The sequence below is a fragment of the Erinaceus europaeus genome, chromosome X, assembly GCF_950295315.1.
Source record: "Erinaceus europaeus chromosome X, mEriEur2.1, whole genome shotgun sequence".
Classification (NCBI taxonomy): Eukaryota; Metazoa; Chordata; class Mammalia; order Eulipotyphla; family Erinaceidae; genus Erinaceus; species Erinaceus europaeus.
Window position 1 is genome coordinate 92,604,533 of NC_080185.1, and position 26,984 is coordinate 92,631,516.

Consider the following 26,984-nt stretch of genomic DNA (forward strand, 5'->3'; position numbering starts at 1 on the left):
CACCAACCAAAAAAAAAAAAAAAAAAAAAAAGCCACACCAAACCTCAGTAGACTGCAGCTGGGATTTCTGGAAGAAACAGCCTTGACTGAAAATGAGAAGTGAGAAGGAAAGACCAGGACAGAAGACCTCGTGCTCACCAGTTACTAATGCCATTTTAACAGCCAGGAAAATAGAAACACTGATGGCAGAGGAGAATGTACAATGGTTATGCAAAAAAAAAAAAAAAAAGGTCCCAAGTCTAATCTCCATCATCACCATCAGCCAGAGCTAAGCAGTGCTCTGGTAAAATGAAAAAAAAAAAAATCTGGAAACTTTGGAAATACCATGAATTCATTGGGATGCTCTAAGAGAAATTCAGAAAAGGAAAAACATGGAAGGGCTGGGAAGCAATAGCACACAAGACTTGCATAAGAGAGTTATCAGGGGGAGTCAGGCTGTAGTGCAGCGGGTTAAGCGCAGGTGGCGCAAAGCACAATGACCGGCTTAAGAATCCCGGTTTGAGCCCTGGCTCCCCACCTGCAGGGGAGTCGCTTCACAGGTGGTGAAGCAGGTGTGCAGGTGTCTCTCTTTCTCTCCCCCTCTCTGTCTTCCCCTCCTCTCTCCATTTCTCTCTGTCCTATCCAACAACAGCAACAACAATAATAACTACAACAATAAAACAACAAGGGCAACAAAAGGGAATAAATATTTTTTTTAAAAAAAGAGTTATCAGGTTCAGCCTCCAGCACCACCAGTAGCCAGAGCTGAGTTGTGCACTGGTCAAAAACAAAAACAAGAAAAATAATATAAACCTGTATAGAAGACTATCAGCTAAGAGAACTGAAAAACTAGCATTTCCAACCCCAATTCAGTGACCAATAATTCATAGGTTAAAGCAACTGAGTGAAATATTGTTGAATACTAGTCACATGATGCCCAAGTAGCTTCCCACGGGTTATTTGGAAATTGAAAAATGTACCTTTACCATGGAAATACCTAGTGGTACCACCTAAACTAAGTGTTCAGACAGCACCTCAGAAAGTGAGACATCTGATGTACGTGCTTCCTGGTGGCACACTATCTCAAGTACACAATATCTCTTGTTAGACATCACCTAAAAGTTCAATATCATGAGCAAAGAATCAGAAAAATACAGGGATGTGTTCTCTAAAAGACAAAGCCATTGTCACGGGGTAGGGAGCATAGAGAGAAAGGACCACACTGTGAACCAAAAGACGCTAGACAGAAATTAAAAAGCAAAATGCTACGGATGTCTCCATTCTTGATTCTCGACTCTGAAGGAAAATGCCAGAAAGATATTCTTAGTACAATTCAGGGAATTCCCATTCAAAGTGAAGGAACAGGATAATGGTTACCTTTGGGAAGGAAGGTATAGTGGCAGAAAACAAGGATTCCTGGAGTGCTATTAATGTTCTGTTTATTTCTATGGCTGGTGAGTGCGATATAGATGGGTTGGGTGCTAATGGCCTAACTCATCAAACTGTACTATATGACTTGTATACATTACACGTGCTCTATTTCATACTTTATAAAAATTAAGACAATAAAGCTTAAACAAAGATTAAATAGTCTGTATTAGGATTATTTAATGAGAATAGTGGAGAGTGCCATTGAGAGAGAAAGAGTTAAAAGGTAAGGCTTACTTACCTACCCCACTTAGGGAAAGATAGAAACAGGCTGGAGGTATGGCTTGACCTGCCAACGCCCATGGCCAGCACAGAAGTTATTACAGAAGCCAGACCTTTCACGTTCTGTATCCCATAAAGAATTTTGGTTCCAATATATATATATATATATATATATATATATATATATATACACTCACAGAGGGATAAAGAATAGGGAACCTTCCAATGGAGGAGATGGGATATGGCACTCTGGTGGTGGGAGCTGTATGGAATTGTACCCCGTTATTTCACCATCTTGTTAAGCATTACTGAATCACTAATAAAACAAAGAAAAAAAAAAGGTAAGGCTTAGACAAGAATTGGGAAGAAAAGGGCTAGAGCCTGAAGCAAGCTTAAACTGAAAGTTTGAGTGCTAACATTCATGGCCTTCTGTGTCAACTAGCATATTACCTACTGTTCACACACCATTTCTTCAATGAAACTTTGAGCAGACTGACCTTATCTGGAGAACAGATGGAGCCAGTCTTTCAGAATTCTAATTCAAAGAATAGGAGCCCCATCTGATTTAGAATTATTTATGACAGGATTAATTTGCAGGCTGATCAATATTTTAAAACTGTGTATACAACAGATGTATTTTCAAATTCTTGGCATTTTCTAGTTTTTCTTTGCTTGCTGAGAAAAAAATTATGCGTGTTATATCACATAATTTTGAACTTGTCTCCTCCCGTTGTTTTCAGTCCCTTAACCCAGAAAATCTTGCTGACCAAAGACTTGGATAGTGCTTTCCATTTATTAGACACAGAATCCTTTCCACGTGCAGACATCTCAAAATTTGCACTCAGTCAGTACATATAATGAATGGTGACATTTAAATCATGTACATCAAGTTTTCAGAAGACAACACACTTTTCTAGTTTCATTCTGCCAAATGTATCATTCTATCAACAAACCGTGGAGTTATAAATGCTTAGCTATAGAGGGAGGAAAAAAAGTATACTTTGCTTATCAGATTGTTTCCATGGGTTTGTATTAAGACATGCTTAATCAGGAAATAAACTACTTGGCATTAATTTTTAGAACCCTGAGAGGGGAAAACATTTTTTTTTTCCAGGTTTGGTACACTTAAGATCATATTTTGAATGTGAAATCAGATTGCTAACTTAAAACTAGGCTGATAAACAATACTAAGACCAAGAGTTTAGAAAATGCACATTAGTAACCTTCACTCATTTTCTTGTTTCTTAAAGTGTCATGATTTGATTTTTAGGGCGGAATAAACTTTCTTATTTTCTTTGCAACTCATCTTACTGGGATCTTTTATCACTTTTTTTTTTTTTCAAACACAAGTGGGTCCTGAGCAACTAAGTCTATGCTTCCTTTCCACTTTAAAAATAAAATTCTGGGAGTTGGGTGGTAGCGCAGCAGGTTAAGCACACGAGGCACAAAGCTCAAGGACCGGCGTAAAGATCCCGGTTCGAGCCCCTGGCTCCTCACCTGCAGGGGGGGTCGCTTCACAAGTGGTGAAGCAGGTCTGCAGGTGTCTATCTTTCTCTCCCTCTCTCTCCATTTCTCTCTGTCCTATCAAACAACAACTACAGCAATAACAATAAAAACAAGGGCAACAAAAGGGAGTATTAAAAAAATAATAAAATTCTGTGATTATGTTGGGAGGAGGTAAATGTTATTCCCAAATATTCCAAACATTCTAATTTACCCAGCTAAATTACCAAGTGTTCCCGTTCAACGTCAAAGGAGCTCTTGTTTGAACTATAGACATTTTTTAAAATTTGTATTAAAAATTTTATTTATTTTCCTTTCTGTTGCCCTTGTTTCTATCATTGTTGTGATTATTATTATTGATGTCATTGCTGTTGGATAGGGCAGAAATAGAGAGAGGAGGAGAGAAAAAGACACCTGCCTGCAGACCTGCTTCACGGCTTGTGAAGACGGCTTATGAAGCAACGCCCCTGAAGGTGGGAAGCCGGGAGCTTGAACCGGGATCCTTATGCCAGTCCTCGAGTTTCGCACCATCCGCGCTTAACCCGCTGCGCTACAGCCCAACCCCTTAACTATAGACATTTTTCTTCTCTTAAGTACTCATAATAAAAATATTCTTTCAAAATGTGACTGCAGAGTAAGGAGTAAACGATTTGTTTTGCCATAGTAGGGTGTAAAACAGCACTTTTCCTTTAACTTACTTACTCATGAAGAAAATAGGCAGGAAAAAGAAAACCTATGCATCACTCTGGTACATTTGTTGCTGGGGTTTGAACTCAGGATCTGATGCTTAAGAGCCCAGTGCTTTATCCAGTGTGCCACCTCCCAGACCACAGAATAGCAGGATCACCAGTTGGAATTTTTGTATTAGCACGTAATCACATGGATGTCAGACAAGTGACACAACCTTTTTACCTGTATTTACTTACCTGTAAAATGGGGATAAAGCAGTACTTGAACTCAGCAGGTCACAATGAGGGTTAATATATGTGCATATATATTACTGTGCAGTACTCAGTAAACACTGGATAGCCTTAGGGCACGCTTAAAAATGCTTATTTTTCTGTCAGCTAAAAAGTATGCCTTCTTTTCAAAAGCAAAACATGGGTTGCTTCAGAATATGAGTATGGCTAATCTGCTTGCTGTATTTACTGAATCACCAATATAATTTCTTTTTGGGGGGGTCGGGGCTCCTAGAAAGAGCAAATCGACCCATCTCAAATTTAGTGCCTTTCCCCATCCATGGTAATTAGGCTGTTGCTCCACTGAAGGCGTTCAGGCAATTGTCAATGACAACCCAAAAGAATCCTTTAAATCCTCATCTTAGCAGCATGTGATTATGTTTCAAAATCTCTGGTATGTCTACCACCACCCAATAGGTTTCCCTTAGATTTCTTCCCCTTCGCCTACAGACTTTCTTCTATGATAAAGTTCCTCAGCAGGTACTGGGTCTACATCTCCTCTCACCATATGACTTTTGTATGATTTTATTAACGCCTGTCTCTAAGTTATCACCTCAATAAAGAGCCAGATACATGGTTCCAATTTAGGTCTCTTCAAACTCCCAACTGCTCCAGAACATTTCTTCTGTGTTTCCTAATCTGGACAGAAGCAGCCCCACCCACCTGAAGACAACTCCTGGGTACCACTCTCCAGGCAGCAATGTACAAGTCGGTAAACCGTGTTAAAGCAGCCCAACTACTGCAAAATCAATACTGTTGTTTTAGTTCCACAGAACTACAGGGTAAAGTATCAGTGTCTCTCAGGACAGGATTAGCTTTCCAACACAGGAGTACTTTCATACCTGTCTAGTTGTTTCCTCACACTTCAACCATTTCTTTGGTCAAATTTCTCAAGCCCTTGAAGTTCCCTAATCCTCTTGCTCTGGAAGGTACAATGATGTAAATCTTGCTGAAATGCAACCTCTAACACTTCCTTTATTTCTTCTAGGTTTTGCCTGATACATACATGGGAGTACCATACTAGGTGCATGTAGGGAGGGTAGAAAGGAATCACATCTTATCCAGATTTGTTTTCCTGGGATATACTAAACATGTTGACTAGATGAAAATATGACCATGACTTAAAGATTTAATATTCTATGTAGTCATTCATTTTTTTTACCATAACTTTGTTGATTACTAGATCCACATCCTGTCAATTCACTACTTTGAAAAATCAATTTACAATTCTCTATTTCATTGTCAACAGTGAGGAAAGATTATTACCTGATTCCACCTTTCAAGATCAACATCTTTTTTTTAAAAGAAAAATATTTCCTTTCTGTTGCCCTTGTTTTTATTGTTGTTGTAGTTATTATTGTTGATGATGTCGTTGTTGGATAGGACAGAGAAATGGAGAGAGGAGGGGAAGACAGAGAGGGGGAGAGAAAGAGAGACACCTGCAGACCTGCTTCATTGCCTGTGAAGCGAGTCCCCTGCAGGTGGGGAGCCGGGGCTTGGACCGGGATCCTTACACTGTTCTTGCACTTTGTGCCACGAGCGCATAACCTGCTGTGCTATCGCCCGACTCCCCTGACCCTGTTTTTAATAGTGTTTAATCCGTCTTTCTCTAGGTAAAAACTAATCTATTAAGGCAGCTATGTAGAGAGTGTATGTGCTTCTTAAAGATTTACTTACGTAATAGGAGGTAAGAGCTTCACTTGAGAAAGAGTGAGAGCACCACTCCAGTGTACATGGCACCAGAAGTTGAGCCAAGAGCCTCAGGAATGCAAATCCAAGGCCCTACATGTTGAGCTATCCCCTGGCTGTGGCAGACTGCATTTTAATGGAGTTTACCTACATAAGCAATAAAAGCTGAGTGCTGCACCTAGTTGAGCACTTGCTACAATGTGCAAGGACTCAGGTTTGAGTCCCTAGTCCCCACCTGTAGGGGGAAAGCTTTGGGAGTGGTGAAGCAGTGTTGCTGGTGTCTCTGTCTCTCTCCCTATCTCCCCCTGCCCTCTCGATTTGTGGTTATCTCTATCCAATAAAGACAGATGTAAAAAAAAAAAAAAAGCAATAAAAGCTTATTTTACTTGTACTTATTTTGAAACCTGAGAAATGTCAACTAAATATGCTAAATTAATGGAAACAAAGCAGTTTATGTAAGAATTTGCCCACCTAACTGAACAGAAAAGGAGTGAGGAGGAGATCCTTGGAACTCAAGAGGCAGTGCTTAGTGACCGCTGGCTCCAAAATGGGAGTAGAACAGTTAAGTGCATTAACAGTGGTGGGAGAAGACCAAGGACAGCATTCTGGTTCCTCAACAGACCCCATCTCTCCAAGACCACTGGATGTCAATTCACTGCAAGGCAGAAAACCTACATATAGCCACTGGGCAAGAGGGGAGAGAATTTGGGGTCCAGCCCCAATCAGTAATATGTCTGTTTTATGACCAAATTATAGCTCTTTCTTTGGTTTTCCCTTATTTTAGCTGTTATCTCTACACTCTCTTAATCAGTAGTGAAAAAAAATCTACATATCACTGAAGCTCCTGGGGCCAGCTAGAAAAATAACTCCCAGCCAACTTCCCAGTAGTAAAGCAAAGAACTGCAGGCTACCTCAGGGATTGAGTTAAAGCAAAAACTATTAAATTTTGTAGCTGTGACCTCTTAAGCAACTCACTTAGCCGCAAGTGTATCTAGGTAAGTGTAGTCAAGGGATTGAAAAGGTTTGAGAGGGATCCTCCAAGACTTAAGAAGCCTGTACTCAGGGACTTCCAGAGGTGTGGCTATGGAGTTAGAGTCATTTCAGATTGTGCTTCTGATAAACTAGATAAAAACAATAAAAAATCACTTCAGAACTCAACAAAAAGCAATCACGATCTCTCCAGAAACGCACTAAGCCACAGCCACCAAGTTGTGGATGCTATTTCATCCTGCACTCCCTGGACAGATGACCACACCAATGTATCCCAGAACTTCACCTCCCCAGAGCCCTACCCCACCAGGGAAAGACAGAAACAGGCTGGGCGTATGGACTGACCTGCTAACACCCATGTCCAGCAGAGAAGCAATTACAGAAGCCAGACCTCTCACCTTCTGAACCCCATAAAGAATTTTGGTCCATATTCCCAGAGGGATAAATGTTAGGGGGAAATGACCAGAGGGTTCTGAACTCTTAATTCCACCAGGACCCGGAAAGAGAGGGGAAAAAATGCGCACACGCACACGCACACACACTTGTGAAAGCTATAAAATTGACAGCTATTACTTTGACATTAATAAAAGCAGATTTATCTAAAAATTAAAAAAAAAATGGTGGTGGGTGCATGATAGTGGAGAACCCATACTAAATTGGGAGTGGAATACGCAGACAACTACCACGGGGAAATAAGAAACTGCGCTCACATGCCAACAACTGCACTGTAAACTATCATATATCCACCCCCCCAACCTTGCAAAAAAAAAAAAAAAAAACGCTGGTTAACTATTTTGAGTAGCACTGTGTGAAGAAATTTGTTCCTCAAATTGACTATATCTGCAATTATTTCCCCTGAAGTTACAAGATGACTGCTACTAGTAAAGGTAAATATCAAATGTTTACCACCTGCTGATTAATTGAACTATCTCCATGCATACAACCCTTCAAACCTGAGGACAATATATGTCAAAACTACCAGAAAAGGTGTACTTGATTGAAGCAATCAGCACAGCGTCTCACCAAACAGGATTATAAACTCTCTTCATAAGGTACACAATTTCACTTAGGCTTCTTTAATAGAGCTTCCTGGAAAAATACTAGAGCAATGTGATAAAATATTTGAGAATGTGCCAAATGCAAGGCACTCTAGTTATAAAATGAAACATCATAATTTATACATATGTCGATATTAATATAGCCTGCTATACTGTGACATGTTGATACTAATATAGCCTGTTATATTCACTAGTACTGTTTTGCAGAATATCCCCTCCCAAATCATGTCATGCAAGCAGAAAAGCATGAGATTTTTCAAAATTGCCTAACATTAAAAAAAAAATAATTTATTTGCATTCTAAGATAAGAGTCCTTCACCTGAATATTGTAATGAGTGCTAAGTGATCTGTCAAATTTAACAGGATTTGTCAAGTTCATAACATTCCCTTTAAAATTTTAAGTTCAATTATTATTTGTTTTCTACTATTATACTGTATTTTGGCAGAAAATGTTTATTGGTCTGTGACTGCAGTAACTGCAACTTAACAATAAACCAGTCTGACATTTTAAGTCTTGAAGATACATACCATATATATTTCTTTAAAAATAATCATACTTTTGTAAGCAATACTTTACAGTAGACACCTCAAAAAAATCTACCATAGATGTGAAACTCAAAACGAGAAAAATTTAAGTTCTAAATCTTTATACATATATAACCAGATTTCTATATATATTATATATACATACACAAGTATATATAAAATATATATAATCAGATTTGAAAAATGAACAAAAACTGGGCACTGTACATAAAGTCTTCTTAAAACTCAAACAATAGAAAACTCTTTAAACATTAAACAATTTTAATAAAAGTTTCTGTACAATGCTAAGCAGTTTTATTTACAAATAGAAAATGTAATAGGAGTAGTGTTTGAAATTACAGAACTCCTTAAAATTTCAATGGCAGGTAAATCTGGAAAAAAATAACAGCATTCCATTCACAAATATTTTCAAGCAATAAATATGTATTTATAAATAGTGTAAATTTACATCAAGATTAGAAACAAAAATCACAAATCTGAAGTTTATTCCTTAGTCTATGTGCAATCCATTATCTTTGTGACTTGGCTGTTAATTTTTTAAAACATTTTATTTAGGAACCAAAATAATAACCATCATGGTTTTAAAACAAGACAGAAAAACATAAAAGTAGTAAAAAAGTTCCTTACCTAGCTTTTCACATTAAAAAAAAAAAAAGTTGACCAAAGAAAGACTTAAAATTGCTAACTACCTTACAAAGAAATGACCAGCTAAGCTAGTATTTTTTTTCCCCAAGGAAAAATGTGAAGAAGGGGGAAAAGATAGATGAAACCAATTCATCAGCCCAGAAAGAGAAATACAAAAGAGGTTGTCTTCAAGTCAGTAGTCTGAATGATGTTGCCAGTTTTGTCAGATATATACAAAACATGGAAATTATTATTTATTTATTAATTTTATTTATTTATTTTTTTTCTGAAGAAGAGCTGACCAGCTTTGTGAGAGTCCTGGAGTAGGAGCAGTGTTCTGCTCTGTCCAGCTGGTTGACACTCTGCACTTGGAAGGTTGCATAGACACAGTTTTCAGCCAGCAGCCTTACGAGATAGCTACAAAAACCAGTGGTGCAGAACTGGGTTACTTCCTGAATAGCAGAAAAGGTCTCATTTAAAGTCCGTGGAACAATATCAAGATGAGGAGGATGGTAATGGAGGAGCCTGGAAATATAATTAAGGTGTGCTATTTCAGTATACAAATTGTTAACAGTGTTCCCCAACTTAAAAACTATAAAGACAGTCACAATGTTAGGGGAAATAGACCAATACTCTACTTAGTACGCCCACATTTTTTCCATACTTTGTTAACATCAGTAAAAAAACAAACCAAAAAACAAACAAAAAAACTTATGAAAAATGAATCAATGTACAATTTTACTTGTGTGAGGTTTCAGAACCTATTTCAACTAGATAATCTAACATATTCCATAGTTTTCTTCTTCAAGCAATTTGAAGACTAGTTAAATGAAGTATCAGCGGTTCACTTTCAAAATCAGTTTCTGATCACCTATGTAACAACAAAGCATGAGACGAAATAAAAAATTCATAAGCTATGTCTGTGCTTCTATTCATGAAATTATTGAGGTACAGGAGTAAAATGCTTCCTAAGCATCTGCTGCTTAAAATTCAAAACTGAAAGATTAATGGGGGGAAGGGGAGCTACAATTTCTTAAGTATACTTAAATTTCATAAGGTTATACAACGTACCAGTAAGTTAAGCTCCATCAAATATTCCCATGAGGTTAATACTTCTGGCAAGGACAAAATTTTAAATAGATATAATTAGCTATAAAAGCAGAAGCTTATTTGCAAGCACTCTTACTGATTGTGTGGATGTTAATAATCTATGTATACAACTATTTTATCAACTGAGATTAAATGGCATAAAAGATATGACAGTGTTGTAAAAGTACATAAAGACATTGTAAACAAAATTATTGTGCAATTATTTAGGAAGACCTGACCCCAGGAAGTGAAAATGAAGCGTGTCGGTTTCACAAGGAATACTCGGAAGTGGAGGAATGATATGAGTATTTCTTCATATATTATCTAAAAAGCCAAAGGAAAATTTAAATATTTAACTACCTTCCTACTTTATCAGGTGGCAGGACAAATACTACCACTTCCCTATCCAACTAACCATGTACTCACATGTTGATTTCACTTACTAATGTAAATTGGTCATAGACTTGCATCAGGTCCTCCATTTTGTACTGTTCTAGCACCACAAAATTTTCCAGGTTTCCATTTGTTTTTCTTGCACAATCTTGGCAATGCACTATGTAGGTCTTTCGAGAATTACTCTCACTAGTGACAAAAAGCAGGTCAAAAACCTCCACCTGTTTTACATAAGAGAGAGAGAAAATTCAACAGGAACTGTGGTATTTATTTCTCATAATTTATCTTGATTTAGTATAATCATAGCATTCTGTATTATATGGAATTGTCACTTCTGAGTCACAAGCTAGACAGTTATTGCCTCAAGATCTTTAATAGACCAGCTATATTCTGCACCAAACCAAAAGACATTGGTGATAATGGACATTCGGTGGGGAGGAGTGACATACATATTACAACTACTAACAAAAGCAGAAATCAGAAGTTTGATAAAAGCCAGCCTATTTTTATTTTAAACTCAAAACAAGATATCTATATATAAGCTTCCAAAACCCAGTACTATAGAGCATGTGTTTGTTTTAAGCAAACAGCATTGCATAGTTAACAGTAGTAATGTAAGTTTAACATACTTATAGATGCATGAATATACATATACATACATATATGCATGCAATTACAGTGCCTGAATATTGTACAGATCCTACCGCCCCTGAATCAACGTTTCTTCTCATTCATATGTACATATATTTGTCAGAGAAGTCATGACACATTTTTGCATAGAAAAAGCAGGAAAATGCGACATGACTTTTCTGACAAGCCAGTATGTGCAAAGACCACGTGAGAGAAAGAGAAACAGAGAGAAGAAACATAAAAGCACTATTCCACCATCTGTAGTGCCCCCCATGCCCCTGACAACCTCCCCTCCTGGCACCAGTGTATGATACTCCCATGAGGTATGAGGTCTCAGCTGTGGGGTTTTGGGCAGGTGCACACACTAGAGTATCTCTGGCCTTATAAATTTATTCAGTGACTTTTTTTTTTTTGGGGGGGGGGGGAGACACACACATCTGTTTTAGCTATTTTTGTGTCTCCAGAGTATATCACAATGCTTAGTGTTTAGCCTGAACACTTATCTCTCAAGGCTGGGGAGACAGAGTAATGGTTAAGCAAAATAACTTCCATGCCTAAAACTCACAGGTCTTGGGTTCAATCCCCAGTACTACCTTAAGCCAGAGCTGAGCAGTGCTCTGGTAAAATAAACAAATAAACACAAATAAAAATTAAGGTAAATGACATCTAGCTTATTGGCAGCTGTGCTTGCCTCACTACTCCAGTGTAAATCTCAAGACTAGACTTGATAATTATCATCCCTTAAGCATCTACCAGAAGAATGACTGTAATGAATACTTTTAGAGTTCACTCAGTGTTAGTGATACAGCTCATCTGATTAAAAATTATTTTATCTTATTTTTTTAATTATGCAAGAAAAATTACTCGCATATTTCATGTCTGAGATGACTTTTTAAAAACATGTAAATATTTGTACTGTTTGGGTTATAACTTATGCAAATATACTTAGAAATAGAACACAAAGGAGGCAGGATGAAACAAAGCTGTATTAGAACAGACACGATACAGTAATGTAACCAATTAAATTAAGTCTGAACACAATGTAAATTTCACTAAAATACATAACATTAAAAATACAGGCACACTTAAGAAAATAACTAAGGAGATATCCAAACTGTATTTTGTAAGAGGCTTTCTGAAACAACTGTCGATAAGAATGTTTACCTCACAAATGTTGCAGTAATGTGCTGGTTCTTCTTTTGTCCGCCCATGCCATATAATCTCTTTTCCTGCTGCAATGAGAGCTTCCCTCAATGTCTGACACTGCTTCAGCGTTCTCAGAAGACAATACCTATTTGTGGGGGGAAAATGATTTGTGACCAGAAACTGAATGCTGAACATCTTTAGCATAAAAGATAAAGCAACAGAAATAACGCCAAAAGGTTAAGTTTTAGTTATCTGTGCCTTCATCGTTTTCACTTTTCTTAGATTTAAAAAATAAAGTGAATGCCTAGCAGATTCTACCATAGTAATATTAGACTAAGGCTGAGAATAACTGATATGAATATCTAAATATAATCTTAAAATATAAAACCCGATTCCGTCCTTAAATATAAATTAATTTTGCTCTTATTTGGGCAAGTCAGTTAACCTCTTTGGGTGTCAATTTCCTCATCCTTGAAATAATGGTCTCAATTCCAGGTATAAGATCTTATAATTCTAGTAAGGCAAGAAGATACATTATTTCTATCAACATTGACTGGATGCAGCCCAGGACATGGCACAGTTGATAAACAGCCTCTTAATCATGAGGCTCCGAGCTCAATCCCCAGTACCACACATGCCAGAGTGATATTCTGATTCTTTCTCTCACATATAAATACAAATTCTTTTTTCCTTAATGTGCCTGGGTACTCACAAACAGCATTATCTATAAATTAATCATTTATAATTTAGTTACAGGGTCCAAAACTACTTTTACTGAGTGTTAAAGAGGTAAATATTTTAATGTCTTTTTTGAAAAGGGCATTGTGTTTAATGCAATCTTTCATTTGTATTAACACATTAACATTTTTCTTTTATTTTTATACCTTTTCTATGTGACACTACCAGCATATTAAGTTCACACAATTTGTACTTTTCTTCTCTCCCTATAACTTGTCATTATTGGAACTATCTGTTAAATTCTCTTAATTCTCCTGTGAATCTTAGTGGCTCATGTTTTTCATTTGAACACAAAAGTTGGCCTAGATTATCTTTAAGGCACTTACAGTTCTAAAATTTGTAGACAAAAAGAGTTCCCTAAAGAAAAGAGAATGGGTTTAGCAACCAAGTGTTGTTTTAAAGCAAAGTTCTTGTCTGTTTTAGTGTCATGCTGTTTAATGGCTGTTAGAACAGTATCTGGCATTTACTAAGCACTCAAATACTACTTAGGCGATTAAAGTATGATAAGTAATAGCACATTTAATTTCTCTTAGTTTTCATGTCCTTACTATTTTATAAATTGTTACTTATCAGAACCCATGTAAATTAAGCAAGGATAAATATATCTATATATGTAAAACCTAACTGACATAACAAACACAAGACATACCATCTTTTTAGTTGTACACTAAACTCCCTAAGTATCATAATCAAAGAAATTCTGTTTGGCTTCAGGAACTCTTTTGTATTTAAGTTTCAAAGGACTAAACTAGAGTTTTAGACTATACTTTCATGTCACAGCTAGGAAAGCTGAGAGGAAAAAGATGAAAACAGCAGAGAACCTAGTTACTGTGGCCATCTATACTGCTTACTATATGCCAGAGTTAAAAAGTGTTCTTTCCCATTTTTCTATCATAAAAATGTAATTTTATAAAATAATATATAAGCCATGAATATTTTGCTTCTAGTACCATAGATTCAGAACATTTGTGAGTTATTTGAATCTTATCAGACAGGAGGCTCTGAAAATCTGACCTGACAACATGTAACTAAATTGTGGGGCTTTCCCATCATGTTTTAATTAATTTTTTAATTTTTTAAATTATCTTTATTTATTGGATAGAGACAGTCAGAAATCAAGAGGGAAGGGAGTGACAGAAAGGGAGAAACACAGAGAGACACCTGCAGCCCTGCTTCACCACTTGTGAAGCTTTCCCCCTGCAGGTGGGGACTGGGGGCTTGAACCCCAGTCCTTGCGCATTATAATATGTGAGCTCAACCAGGTGCGCCACCACCTGGCCCCGTCATGTTTTTTTTTTTTTTTTTTATCTGCTATTCATTGACATTTTCATTCCCTCCTATTTTCAAAAGTTTGCAGTCTAAATAGAAGAATTTAGAGACCGAGGTCCTTCTAGAATTCACAGCAATGAACATGTCCTAAAGAATAGATCTGGTTCAACTGAAGGGCATGGGAATATAAATAGAGAGAGAGAGAAAAAATAAAGAATCAGTAGAAGAATTCTAGAGGAGATACAGATATATTCAAGATTTGACTAACAGTAATCTTTCCTGCTTTGACTAATTCCAGGCTTTAGTTTCTTATGAGAAAAATCAAATGTACTAAAGAGCTTAAAGAAAAGGTCAACATCAGAGTCATTTCCTCTTCATTCTAGTTCTGCTATATTTTAATAGTTACCTTACAGCAACTGATAATTTAACTTTAAACAGAAGAAGAAATCACTAGCAAAAAGTATAAAAATGTAAAATATGAAAGGTGATGCTATTAATAAAGGCATTTTAGGAAGAGAGAAAAACACTTCGGGAATTTAGAGAAGCAGGGGCTTTTTTTAAGATTGGTCTAGTTTCAGAACCCAGATCCTGTTTTTAGTTGCTTGGGTGAAAGACTAAAGAAAAAGGCAGGGGATAAAACCTATTTATGAAGATAAAATAAAAGAGGGGTAGAATCTTAGATAACAGCTTCATATAGGGAATAGAAATGAAAACGCTTGGAAAATCAGAAAACTAAAGACAATAACTGACATGGCCACCCACGGTTTGTTTTATAAATCAAGACACCAAATGATAATGGTGTGCTGTGTATGTTAAAAGGACGGAGAGTTCATTGGGTAAGGGTAGGTGGAAATCACAGATGTGTTCACAAATTGCCCATGTAGATGTGAGCAGGACGGTCAAGTCGGAGGGAGGGAGGCATTTTCTAGGCAGAAGGAATACCATGAGCAAGGGCTGTGTGGAGACTGTTTAGAGAACAACTACTCGTACAAAAATTTTAATCTTGGGTAAGATTTCTGAGGCAGGTTGAATACCATTATAGTAATATTATATCATGCCAAAGTTAGGACAATTGGGGGGGTTACTTTAGCATTCTAGGGGGAGATGACTAAATTTGCAGAGTACATTCCCAAATGTCAGTGTAGAAACATGAAGCAGGAGTTCAAGTCACTAAGCAGTAGATGGTGAGGCTTTCAGGCTCACCGTATGGGGTTTGGGGTGGGGAAACAGTCCTTTGATGATGGGTGCAGTGGGAGACTATACTATTAACTTATAATCTTTTTTTAAAATTATCTTTATTTATTTATTGGATAGAGACAGCCAGAAATTAAGACGGGCGGGGGTGATAGAGAGGGAGACAGAGAGACACCTGCATCCCTGCTTTAACACTTGCAAAGCTTTCCCTCTGCAGGTGGGGACTGGGGGCTGGAACCTGGGTCCTTGTGCACTGTAACATATACTCAACCAGGTGTGCCACCACCCAGCCCCCTATTAACTTATAACCTTAAAAATTCAGTATATCAGGGGAAAATACATCGACTATTTCAAATTCTATAACTGCCTACATTTTAGTCCGAGTATACATTTCTTTAGTCTAAATATTCATTTTATCTTTATTCATTGGATAGAAACAGCCAGAAATTGAGGGGGGAGGGGGTGACAAGAGAGACACCTGCAGCATTGCTTCACCACTTGCAAAGCTGTCCCCCTTCAGTAGGGCCCAGGGGCTCGAACCTGGGTCCTTGCACATTGTAACATGTGCGCTCAATGAGGTGTGCCACCTCTTGGACCCCAGTCTAAGTATTTAATGTATCAAATCTGTAAACTGATTGAATTCTGACTTGGGGCTTAAAATTTTCTAGCCTCCATTCTCTGGGGCTCGGTGCCAGCACTGCTCCTGGTGCCCCCCCCCCCCATTTGATAGAGAAACTGAGAGGAAAGGGGAAGAGAGACTCTTGCAGACCTGCTTCACTGCTTGTGAAGTGACTCCCTTAGGTGGGGAGTGGGGGGCAGGCTTGAACACCTGTCCTTGTGCTTAGTACTATGTACAATTAACCAGGTATGCCACCACTTGGCCCCAAGCTTAGATTAAAAAAAAATTTTTTTTTAATTATATTTATTTTCCCTTTTGTTGCCCTTGTTGTTGTAGCCTTGTTGTGATTATTATTGTTGTTGTATGCTTAAGATTTTTTTAAGCAGTGTTAAATATAAGTTGTTTTCTTTGTTAAAAAAAATGAAGTCTACTATTGAGTGGCTGGTGAAATAGCTGAACTAGTACCAGTAAAATACTGAACTCGTACACCTGAGATTCCAGGTTTGACCCCTGGTACTACATGTAAGAGAGTGGTACTCTGGCTTGTTTCTCTTTCACCCTGTCTCACATGAAAACACACACACTAGGGAAAGAGAGAGGCAGGCTGGGAGTATGGATCGAGCTGTCAGTGCCCATGTTCAGCGGGGAAGCAATTACAGATGCCAGACCTTGCACCTTCTGCAGCCCACAATGACCTTGGGTCCATACTCCCAGAGGGTTAAAGAATAGGAAAGCTATCAGGGGGAGGGGAAGGGAAGGGATACGGAGTTCTGGTGGTGGGAATTGTGGGAAGTTGTACCCCTCTTATCCTATGGTTTAGTCGATGTTTCCTTTTTATAAATAAAAAAATTAAATTAAAACACACACACACACACACGCTTGCTTTCTCATTTAGTAAAAAAAAGAAAATGAATCTTAAAAAAATGAAGTATATTCAGGGATTCTCTGCCTTCTCCAACTTCTCTCACTGAAAGATACATGCCAGAAAGGAAAGCAAGCAAATGCATGAACTCTCGAAACACACTTGCTTGTCACTCCAAGGCTGCATTCCTTTATCAATAATGAGTACATAAATGTTAATAAAACACTGAACAATTTCATTTCAATCAATCACATGGCTGAAAATCAAGGTCTCAGTCAATGTTCAAATGTGTGTCTTAAGCATTTTAAACTCCCAGATTGGGAAAAAACAAGCACAAAAGTAAACAGATTTTAATTTCACTGTGTAAGTGCAAAATTTTAGAATTTTTAGATTTTGTTTGCTCAGTATTATCACAAAACACTGTATATTGAAACCAGTGGTATATCAGAAGAACCTCAAGATAACAGTATTAGGATCTATGCTAAGTATGGACTGGCTTTTATGGCTACACCTTCTTTTTCAAGTAGGCCAACTGGTTATGGGCAACAAGTTGAAGAGCATCTACCTTACCCATTTAAAAAGAGAAATTGAAAGGAAAAGTTGCTGTTTTACAGTCTGCTTTGATTTATATTAAAAACCTCTATTCTTGTGATAAAGTATTAGCTGTCGGAAGCCATGAAGCATTTCTGATGGAAAAGCACAGACTAATGCACCATGACTTTTCCGAAAACTTAATATATGCCAGGACTCAGCAAAGTTTATGTATACAGAGGGGTGATTTTATAATACATGTGAATAAAAGGAGAAGACAAAAATACTATTAGTTCTAAAAGAGATATAATCCAATCCAAGGTGTCTCTAGGTCGCCTGATAATTAATGTTACTGTGAAAGAAAACTTTGAATTTAGTTGGCACGAACAAAGATGGAAAATCAATTTTATTAAAAGTCTCAGGTGATTCTTACACTCAAACAAGAACCAGTAACCTCTTACTTTATAAGTGACGAACTATACAAACAGCTAAAATTTGAACAATATATTTTAATAGGCACTAGTACTCTGCAAACTTTATGAATCATGTTTCTGTGAGTATAGCCTTGACAGACTACAGAGAAGAGAAAAACACTGTAGGTAAGCCCGTGTGGAAGAGCACAGATTCGAATGCCAGATTGCCTGGGTTCAAATCCTCACTCTGAAAACACAACTTATAAACTGTCTTGCAGTTTCTGCAAATGTAAAAGGGGAAGACTAATTTACAGAGCTATTATGAGGATTACATAGGTCATATAAAATGCTTAGATTAGTGACTGGAAGTTACTGTTTAGTATTTGAATTTAACAGATCAATACTTAAATGATGGCAAAAAACTATGATTGTTAACTTGAAAACCTTGTGTGAGCTAGAGAGATAGTATAATGGTTATGCAAAAAAAAAAAGACTTGAATAACTGAGGCACCAATCATCCCAGGTTCAATCCCTAGTGCCACCATAAATCAGAGCTGAGCAGTGTTCTTATAAAAAAATATATAAATGAAATAAAATATATTAAAATAAAACTTGCGCAATGATTGTCAACTGAAGGTATAACAGTTATACCAAAAGAACAGCAAACAGATTTAAAAGGTATTTGGAGTAGAACCATACATCTTCAACCATGGTACTATTGTTCATTCGGGCTAAATAATTCTTTGTTGGGGGGTGGAAGAGAGGAGCTATCTTAGGTACTGTAGGATATTTAATAGTATCCCTGGCCTCAAAATCCTGGCCCACAAAGTATTAGTAGTACAACTCTACTCAAACAATAAAATCGCCATTTTATCCTCTGGGGAAAATAGATGGGGGAGGTAAAAGTGTTTGCAGTTGAAAATCATAGCACCTGGTCCATGAATACTTTTAACTCAGTAAAAAGAAAAATATATATAATGGAGATTACTATGTAATGTTAGAATAATTTCCATTTAGTGAATGCTTAGCGTGCTAAAAACCTATGCAACATTCACAAAAGTTATACAATTGTTATTACCTTTTTTTTTTCATTTTCATAGTTTTTATATACCCTCCACCAGCATTTGTGAAGCACCAGAAAACAAGCAGAAAGCTTCATATTGAACTCTGTGTAAAGACCAATCCCTCAGCAGGACAGAGTAGGCTCCACCTGTCATTCTCTCCAAAGAAACAACACGGTGTGAATGAGCTGTTAAGATCGAATTGTCATCCTCGCATTTTTTTCAAGTTCACTCACTAGTCGGTGCTTTTAAAAATGTTTTTTTTTCTTAATCAGGAATGGTTCAGCTCCCTGATTCAGCTGGCTATCTCAAATGCATGCTTCAAAAATCAAGTTCCCTCTTCTCAAGTTTCTTCTGACAAGAAAGACAGAATTATTACCCACCGCTCATTTTTTTTTTCTTTTTTTCAGTAAGGTCAATGAAGACAAAGAGATTTAGTAATTCGTCAATGGTACCTCAGGCAGTAAATGAGGAAGCCAAGATTTGAAGGTAGACTGGACTCTAAATCTGCAGTCCTATCCTGCCTGTGGTCCTTCACAGGGATATTAAAATAGTGAGAACTCTTATCAAGACTTAAGAAAACTGCAAAAGGTAAAAGGAAACTCATCATGATCACACATGTATGAAAGGTACAGGCTAAGCATAAAAATCAAGTATTGTTAGAATAATTATCTGGCAGATTAAGGGGGATATAGGAGAATGCACAACTAAAACTTAGCTCCTAAGTCTGAATCTTCCTTAAACTTTTTTTTTTTAAATGGACTTTGGCATTCTGCTTTAACATTTTAAAATTTACTGAACTACCTGTTATTAAGGTGATTTAAGTAGAACCAGTAAGTAGTAAGCAAAGAAATCACTTTCAGATTACATCAAAATTGCAATACTTTTATCACAAAGAATCTGTTGGTATTGGCCTTATCTACCATTGAGATTAAGCCATTCATCTGAATTTAACAGTTCTCCCTTCTAAATGCTTATTCAGAAACCTAATCTGGAGCAAGTCTCAGAACTCAACGCCTGCATTGTCATGTAATTATTTTCAAGGGACCTATTAAAGGAATGTCAATGTTAAAACATAATGGTTACAGATCTTATGAAAGTGAAATTTAAAAAAATGTGTCTTACCACTCACTATAGAGGGAGAAAAATGTAGGCCAAATCAGTGCAACTCAAATATCTGAAAATGGGAATAACGAATTTGCAAAGAAGGAAGACTTCTTTTTACTCAATTAGTTTGAGTAGTGTTCTGATAAAAACAAACAAACCTCACCTGTATACTGTTCAGTGATGAAGAGGATTTTTAAAAAGTAGCAATAATTCCCCACCTTCACTGTTGAACTTTAAAATGTATCCATTTAGTAAAACTTTCTTTTCTTTCAGGTTTTTTTCTTCATTTAGCAAAACTTTCTTTCTTTTAGGTTAGTATCCAATACAGAAAATATCTATGATGTAGTTTATGTATATGGGACAAGGGTCTATACCAAAGTAATCAAGTTTCTCTCAAAAATATTTTAACACCCACAACAATTATGAGAAACTACAGAATGTGGAACATAAAAGACTGCCTTCTTAAAAAATACAGAATTTGGGAGTCAGGTGGTAGTGCAGCGGGTTAAGGGCAGGTGGGGCAAATCACAAGGACCGGCCTGAGGATCCCGGTTCGAGTCCCCGGCTCCCCACCTGCAGGGGAGTCACTTCACAGGTGGTGAAGCAGGTCTGCAGGTGTCTCTCTTTCTCTCCCCCTCCCCCTCTCTGTCTTCCCCTCCTCTCTCCATTTCTCTCTGTCCTATCCAACGACGACAACATCAACAACAGCAATAAAACAAGGGCAACAAAAGGGAAGAAATAAATATTAAAAAACAAAAATAAGGGTGATAAGGAAGAGAAGAAAGTGACTGCACTAAAGGCATCATGATCAGGATCTCATTAGAGTTTTTAGTAGAAGCCAAGATGGACAGGAAGAGAATAGACTAACAGGGTGTTAAAAGATAAGAACTTCTAGCCATGAATAATTTACCCTGCAGGATTATCAATTAAATACAAGTGAAAAATAAAGACATTCTCAGACATACAGAGGGTAAAGGAAATTGTCATTACAGAATCCTCCTTAAGAATTTCTGAAAAGGAGTTTCACAAGTGGGGGGGGTGGTGGTGGTATGCACCCGGTTAAGTGCAGATAGCACTATGAACAAGGACTCTTGCAAGGACCCAGGTTTGGGTCCCTCCTCGCCACTTGCAGCTGAAACCCTTCTCAATTGGTGAAGCAGGTCTGTAGGTTTCTATCGTTCTCTCTCCCTCTCTATCTCTCCTTCCTCTCTCGATTTCTTTGTCCTATCAAATAAAATGGGGGGGGGGTGGCTGCTGGGAGCAGTGGATTTGTAGTGCTGGCACCGACCCCAGTGATAACCCTGGGGGCAGGAAAATTAAAATATTAAAAAAAAAAAAAGAGTTCCACAAGGAAAGAAGAAACACTTAACTTTACAGGAAGTGATAAATAGTAGAGCAAAATCAGAAACACAGATTATAGCAATATGAGAGAGAGCTATGAAATATGAAAGGGAAGGAAGAAATTGTCAGATGGCTCAAGCAGGGTCCAGGTGGTGGTGCGACTGGTTGAGAGTATATAGTACAAATATATAATAAGGAACCGGGTTCAAATTCCCAGTCTGCAGTGGGAAAGATTGAGTGGTGAAACAAAGCTGCTTGTATTTCCATGTCTTTCTTCCTCTCTATCTCCCCCTTCCCTCTTGATTTCTGTTTCTACCCAATAAACAAATAAAAAGAAGTAGCTCAAGCAAATGACAACAAGCTGACACCAGTTTATGAAAGACTGTTTTAGATATAGTAAGTTGAATACAATACTCATGGTAACTACAAAACAAAATATGGAGGAGAAACCAACAGAAGGTAAAAATGAATAAATATAATAATTATGGAAAACCACACACACAAATTGGCAGATAGAAGTATATGTAAAAAGAAACAACAAGAGAATGTTAAATCAGCAGTCACCCTAAATGTGAATGTCTTAAACTCACCAATCAAAAGAAAGTGGCCAGATTTATAAAAATAAAATTTTAAGGAAAAAGGCCATCAATTCTACGTTTTATAAACTCAGAGTGAAAGGATGGTCCACAGTATTCCAAGAAAATAGATTTTAGGGGGTCGGGCGGTAGTGCTGCAGGCTAAGAGCACATGGCGCGAGGCACAAGGACCACTGTAAGAATCCCGGTTCGAGTCCCCGGTTCCCCACCTTTGGGGGTGAGGGGTTGCTTCACAAGCGGTGAAGCAGGTCTGCTGGTATCTATCTTTCTCTCCATTTCTCTGTCCTATTCAAGAACAACAATAATAATAACCACAACAACGATAAAACAACAAGGGCAACAAAAAGGAAAAAAATGGCCTCCAGGAGCAGTGGATTTGTAGTGCAGGCACTGAACCCCAGCAATAACCCTGGTAACAAAAAAAAAAAAAAAAAAAAAAAAAAAAAAAAGATTTAAAAAAATGGCAGAAACTGCTATTCCCCTATCAGGTAAAACAAACTTATAGACAAAATATGTAAGAAGGAAAAAGGAAGGTTAATAGTATACAATAACTGAAGGATCAACTCAACAAAAAGATGTAACTGTGATCAATATATACATACCAGTAAGGGTGCATACAAACTACCAAACAAGTTCTAACCAACTTCAAGGGATTCACTAACAGCAACACAGTAATAGTAGATCTCAATACAAACAGCATTTATGGCAAGAGAGATTATCATTGGGACAAAAACAAAAAACAAATAAATAGTGGCTTTACGTTAAACCAAATTGAAGATAGACTTAATATATAGCATCCTTCATACCTAAAGAAAAGAATACACTGTCTGCTCAAGTGCACATGTAATAACTGAGGATGGACCATATTTGGGATACAAAGACAGTTTTGGATAGAAACAAGAGAGAAAGTGAGAAGGAAGAGAGAAAGAGAGACACTTGCCATGCTAGTTCATCACTTGTGAAGCTTCTTTCACTGCAGGTGGGGATCGGGGGGGGGTTGAACTCAGGCCTTTACGCATGGTAGCATATGCATTCAACCACCAGTCCCCTACGTATGATAGTCTACTCTTTACGATAAAAAATATAGGACATTTTGCTTTTTTTTTTTCCTCCAAAATCATTTTCTTTGATTTAACTACAGAGAAATACAACTGAAATATCACTTCACACTGGTGAAAATTACTTATAAAGAATGGGAAAAAGTGTTCAATAGAATGTGGAAGAAAAGAAACTCTGGTACACCGCTGAAGCCCTCACATAAAACATAATGAAGAATTCTTAAACAGATAAATGGAAATACCTTAAGATATAGTAGCCAAAACATAGAAGCTACTACCTCAATGTTAAGAAAAAGAGGGACAAAGAAGCTATAAAGTATATATTCAATGACACACTAATCTGTAATTTAAAAAGATGATAATTTCATTGTCTGAGATAGAATGGATGGAACTGAGGTGATTATACTAAGTGAAGTAAGAGGTGAAAGATAACCATTGGGTGGTTTAGCTCATGCCTGGAATAGAGATAATTAAAGCAAATGAACTTGCAAACAAAAACAGTAACCAAACTGTCTTAAATTTTATGAGAACTATGTTGATTATAGGTCGAGGTTACAGGACTCTGGTGGAGGGTGCAGTGAATTATACATATTATGTATGAGGTATGGGTGTGAAACTACTGAAGTTTTATAATTCCGTTAATTGCTATTAAATCACTCACAATAAAAAAAGTTAAGTCAATAATTCATTTGCTCTATGTGTACTGATTTTACATTTTACTAAAAGTTAACTCAAAGGAAGAAAAAGGGAGTGAGGCATGCACACATTAATGTTAAATAGTTTAGAATGGCAAAAACAGAATACCACGGGTAAAATATCTGACCAAGTAAGTGGGAGTCAGCTTTGAAGTACAAATGGGGAGTTTAATGATTTATGTTTGTGCCTTTGGTTGGTCACTGGTAACCTCAGCAATGGAAGTGACAGGTATAATGAAGGTAGAAATCCAAATTGCTGTGGATGGTGGAGTAAACAGGACATCAAGGTAGCAACTCAAAAGCAGCAGGAAGAAATGACAAGGGAGAAGCAGTTATTAAGAACTGTTACAGAGGGCCAGAAAGATAGCTCACTGGGTGGGGTGATTTGACTTGTTATGCACACAGCCTAAGTCTGAGGACCAAAGATGTGGAGATGACATTTTTAAAGCATAATCGACTTTGCAGTAAAATATCCTTCTCTATTTTTGTAACAATACAATCTCCATGATTTCTTCTGAGTCTTATCTAGTTAGTTCACTTACTGGCTTTCCTTAAACAGAAGTATTCTCTCCAAGTTTTAGCCCCTCGCTTTCCTCTCAGGGTCATCATAAACTGCTAAGAAAAAGACTCCTGAGAGAGAGCATATGTTCACACTTATCCATAAACTAGTGCAAAACATATACCTGAAAGCAGAAGCACACTAGAGTTTGCAGTGAGTACCCCCCTAACACTTCCTCTCCACTATTCCAAGCTTTGGGTCCATGATTGCTCAACAATTTGTTTGGCTTTGTATGTTAACTCTCTTTTCAGCCACCAGGTTCCAGATGCCATCAGGATGCCGGCCAGGCTTCCCTGAACTGAAGACCCCACCAAGGTGTCCTGGAGCTCCGCTTCCCCAGAGACCCACCCTACTAGGGAAAGAGAAAGGCAGACTGGGAGTATGGATCGACCAGTCAACGTCCATGTTCAGCGGGGAAGCAATTATAGAAGCCAGACCTTCCACCTTCTGCATCCCACAAAGACCCTGGGTCCATGCTCCCAGAGGGATAGAGAATGGGAAAGCTATCAGGGGAGGGGGTGGGATATGGAGACTGGGTGGTGGGAATTGTGTGGAGTTGTACCCCTCCTACCCTATGGTTTTGTTAATTTATCCTTTCTTAAATAAAAAATAAATTAAAAAAAAAAAAAAGAAAGAAAAAGACTCCCTAGTTAGTCATCTCTGACTTGGACTGTTCTCCCAAGTTCTACATTTCTTATAGTTTTTGATAAATAGTTCTACCCCAACTATGTATATTTTACTGGCTCCTCAAACTTGTCACTGCCTCAAAATGGATAAACTTGGTAGGCTGAGAGGTATGACTAAGAGACAGTCTGAGAAGTATTTTGCTCAGTGCTTGGCTAAGTATCAGATCCAACTCATTGACTAGCATTATTACTAAACCATCTAATACCCAAAGTATCTTGATTCACTCCATTCTCTTACCACTTAGAAGCTTATACTTAATTACTAGACAGATCTTTATGAAATCCAAATCATATCATTAGTTAACTTGCTATTTCTCTCTCTTCCTGCCTTTGCATATAGTATCTGCTATCTCAGAATATAGAGTTCTCTGATTGCATTCCAGTATACTTACTGATTGTATTTTTCCCAATCTTCCCTTTGTTTTCTTTTTAAAAATTTTTATTGCCACCAGGGTTATTGGTGGGGCTCCGTGCTGGCACTATGAATTCACACTCAGTGGCCATTGTTTTCTTTTTATTTTATATTTAAAAATTTTTCTATTTGATAGGACAGAGAGAAATTAAAAAGGGGTGTGGATGAGAGACAGAAAGACAGACACCGACAGACGTGCTTAACTACTTGTGAAGCCCCACCCCCACTTGCAGGCGTACACTTAATTGGTGTGCTATCTCCCAGTCATTTTCCGAATTGTTATTTATATCCACTCTTGCGTCTTGTACATAGTTAGAAAATATTCATTACAAGAAAGAAAAGGATTAATGCTAATAAAAAGTGTATTTTCCAGCAGTAGCTGAATGAAAGCGTTTTTAAAAAGAAGAAGAATAAAAAAAGCCTAGGGATTTGGATTATGGTTACATTCTAAATTGACATGTTCACAAAAGGAGCATGCTAATCACATCTATGACACTTAAAGGTGGGAGCAGAATTATTTTTTAAATATAATTCTTTATTTAGGAAATGTTATTTTATAAAACAGTTAACTCAGGGGTATAGTTTCACGTCTCTCAAGGGAAGAATTCTAACTATAATGAGGAATACAATCAAGACTCAAATGATAAAGACATTTTGTAGTGTGGGGTAAAAACGGAGTACATATAAGCATGTAGTGCATTCAGGTCTGAAAAAATATCTTTAAAAAAAGTGCATCTAGATTTTTTAAATATGCCTAAGTATGGTAAAAGGAGCTGTTAATTCTTGATGGAAAAATAATTCAAATTATGTGCTTCCATTTCAACACAAAGCAGCTTTATAACAAAGATAATGTGTCAGGGCTTAACATTTGCTTAAAAAAAATGTATCCCTCCTGTTTTTATATATTTTCTTCAAGTTTGGGAGCTACTCACTGCCCTAATCCAGCTTTCTAGCCCTATTCTCAACTCTGACTACATCTTCCCAGACAATAGTTTCAACCTACCTCCATGTTAATTATTAAGCTCAGGCAAAAATCACTAAAATCACGGGCCCCAAAGAAACATACCTAAAATAGACATATGACCTGACCAACGTTTCCTGAACCTTGCCTCTCCAGAGTCCCACCCCGCTGGGGAAAGATATAAATAGGCTGGGGGCATGGATTGACCTGCCAATGCCCATGTCCAGCAGAGAAGCAATTATAGAAGCCAGAATATTGGTCCATACTCCCAGAGAGGGAGAAATATTAGGGGAAGATGACTTGAGGACTATGAAACCCAATTCTATCAGGACCAAGAAAGAGAAGAGGAAAAAAAGGAAAGACATTCAGAGGTAGTACAGGTGTAGCTGTGAATCAAAATGGAAGAGAAGGGAGGACCATAGGAAAATAACATAGACAGATAGGTAGATAGTTACAGAAATAGAAATAATAGTTGACCTATATCAGTGACCTTGGGAGAATCACTGCAGTTTCCAATGGAGGGAATGAACTCTGGTGGTGGGGACAGAGTAGAATTGTATCTGTTATTTTGGAAATCACTAATATATTTTTTAATTTGAGATATGTACAATATTCTTAGAATGCTA

The 26,984-nt window shown here is 37.3% G+C and overlaps 1 protein-coding gene across 10 annotated transcripts in view; it reads right to left on the reverse strand.

Annotated features, from left to right (window-relative positions):
• Positions 1-8,261: 8,261 nt before the first annotated feature.
• The window catches only part of KDM6A (lysine demethylase 6A), a 186,340-nt gene continuing 167,617 nt past the window's right edge, over positions 8,262-26,984 (reverse strand). For 9 of the 10 annotated variants that reach the window (XM_007528219.3, XM_007528218.3, XM_060182509.1 and 6 more), the window contains 3 exons: positions 12,275-12,401; positions 10,531-10,701; positions 8,262-9,523 (listed from right to left, as the gene is read on the reverse strand). In XM_007528219.3, coding sequence (XP_007528281.1) covers positions 9,494-9,523; positions 10,531-10,701; positions 12,275-12,401 — 328 coding nt within the window. In that variant the 3' untranslated portion in view covers positions 8,262-9,493. Of the gene's footprint in view, positions 9,524-10,069; positions 10,114-10,530; positions 10,702-12,274; positions 12,402-26,984 lie in introns of all 10 variants that reach the window. The other variant, XM_060182508.1, reaches the window with a different exon arrangement.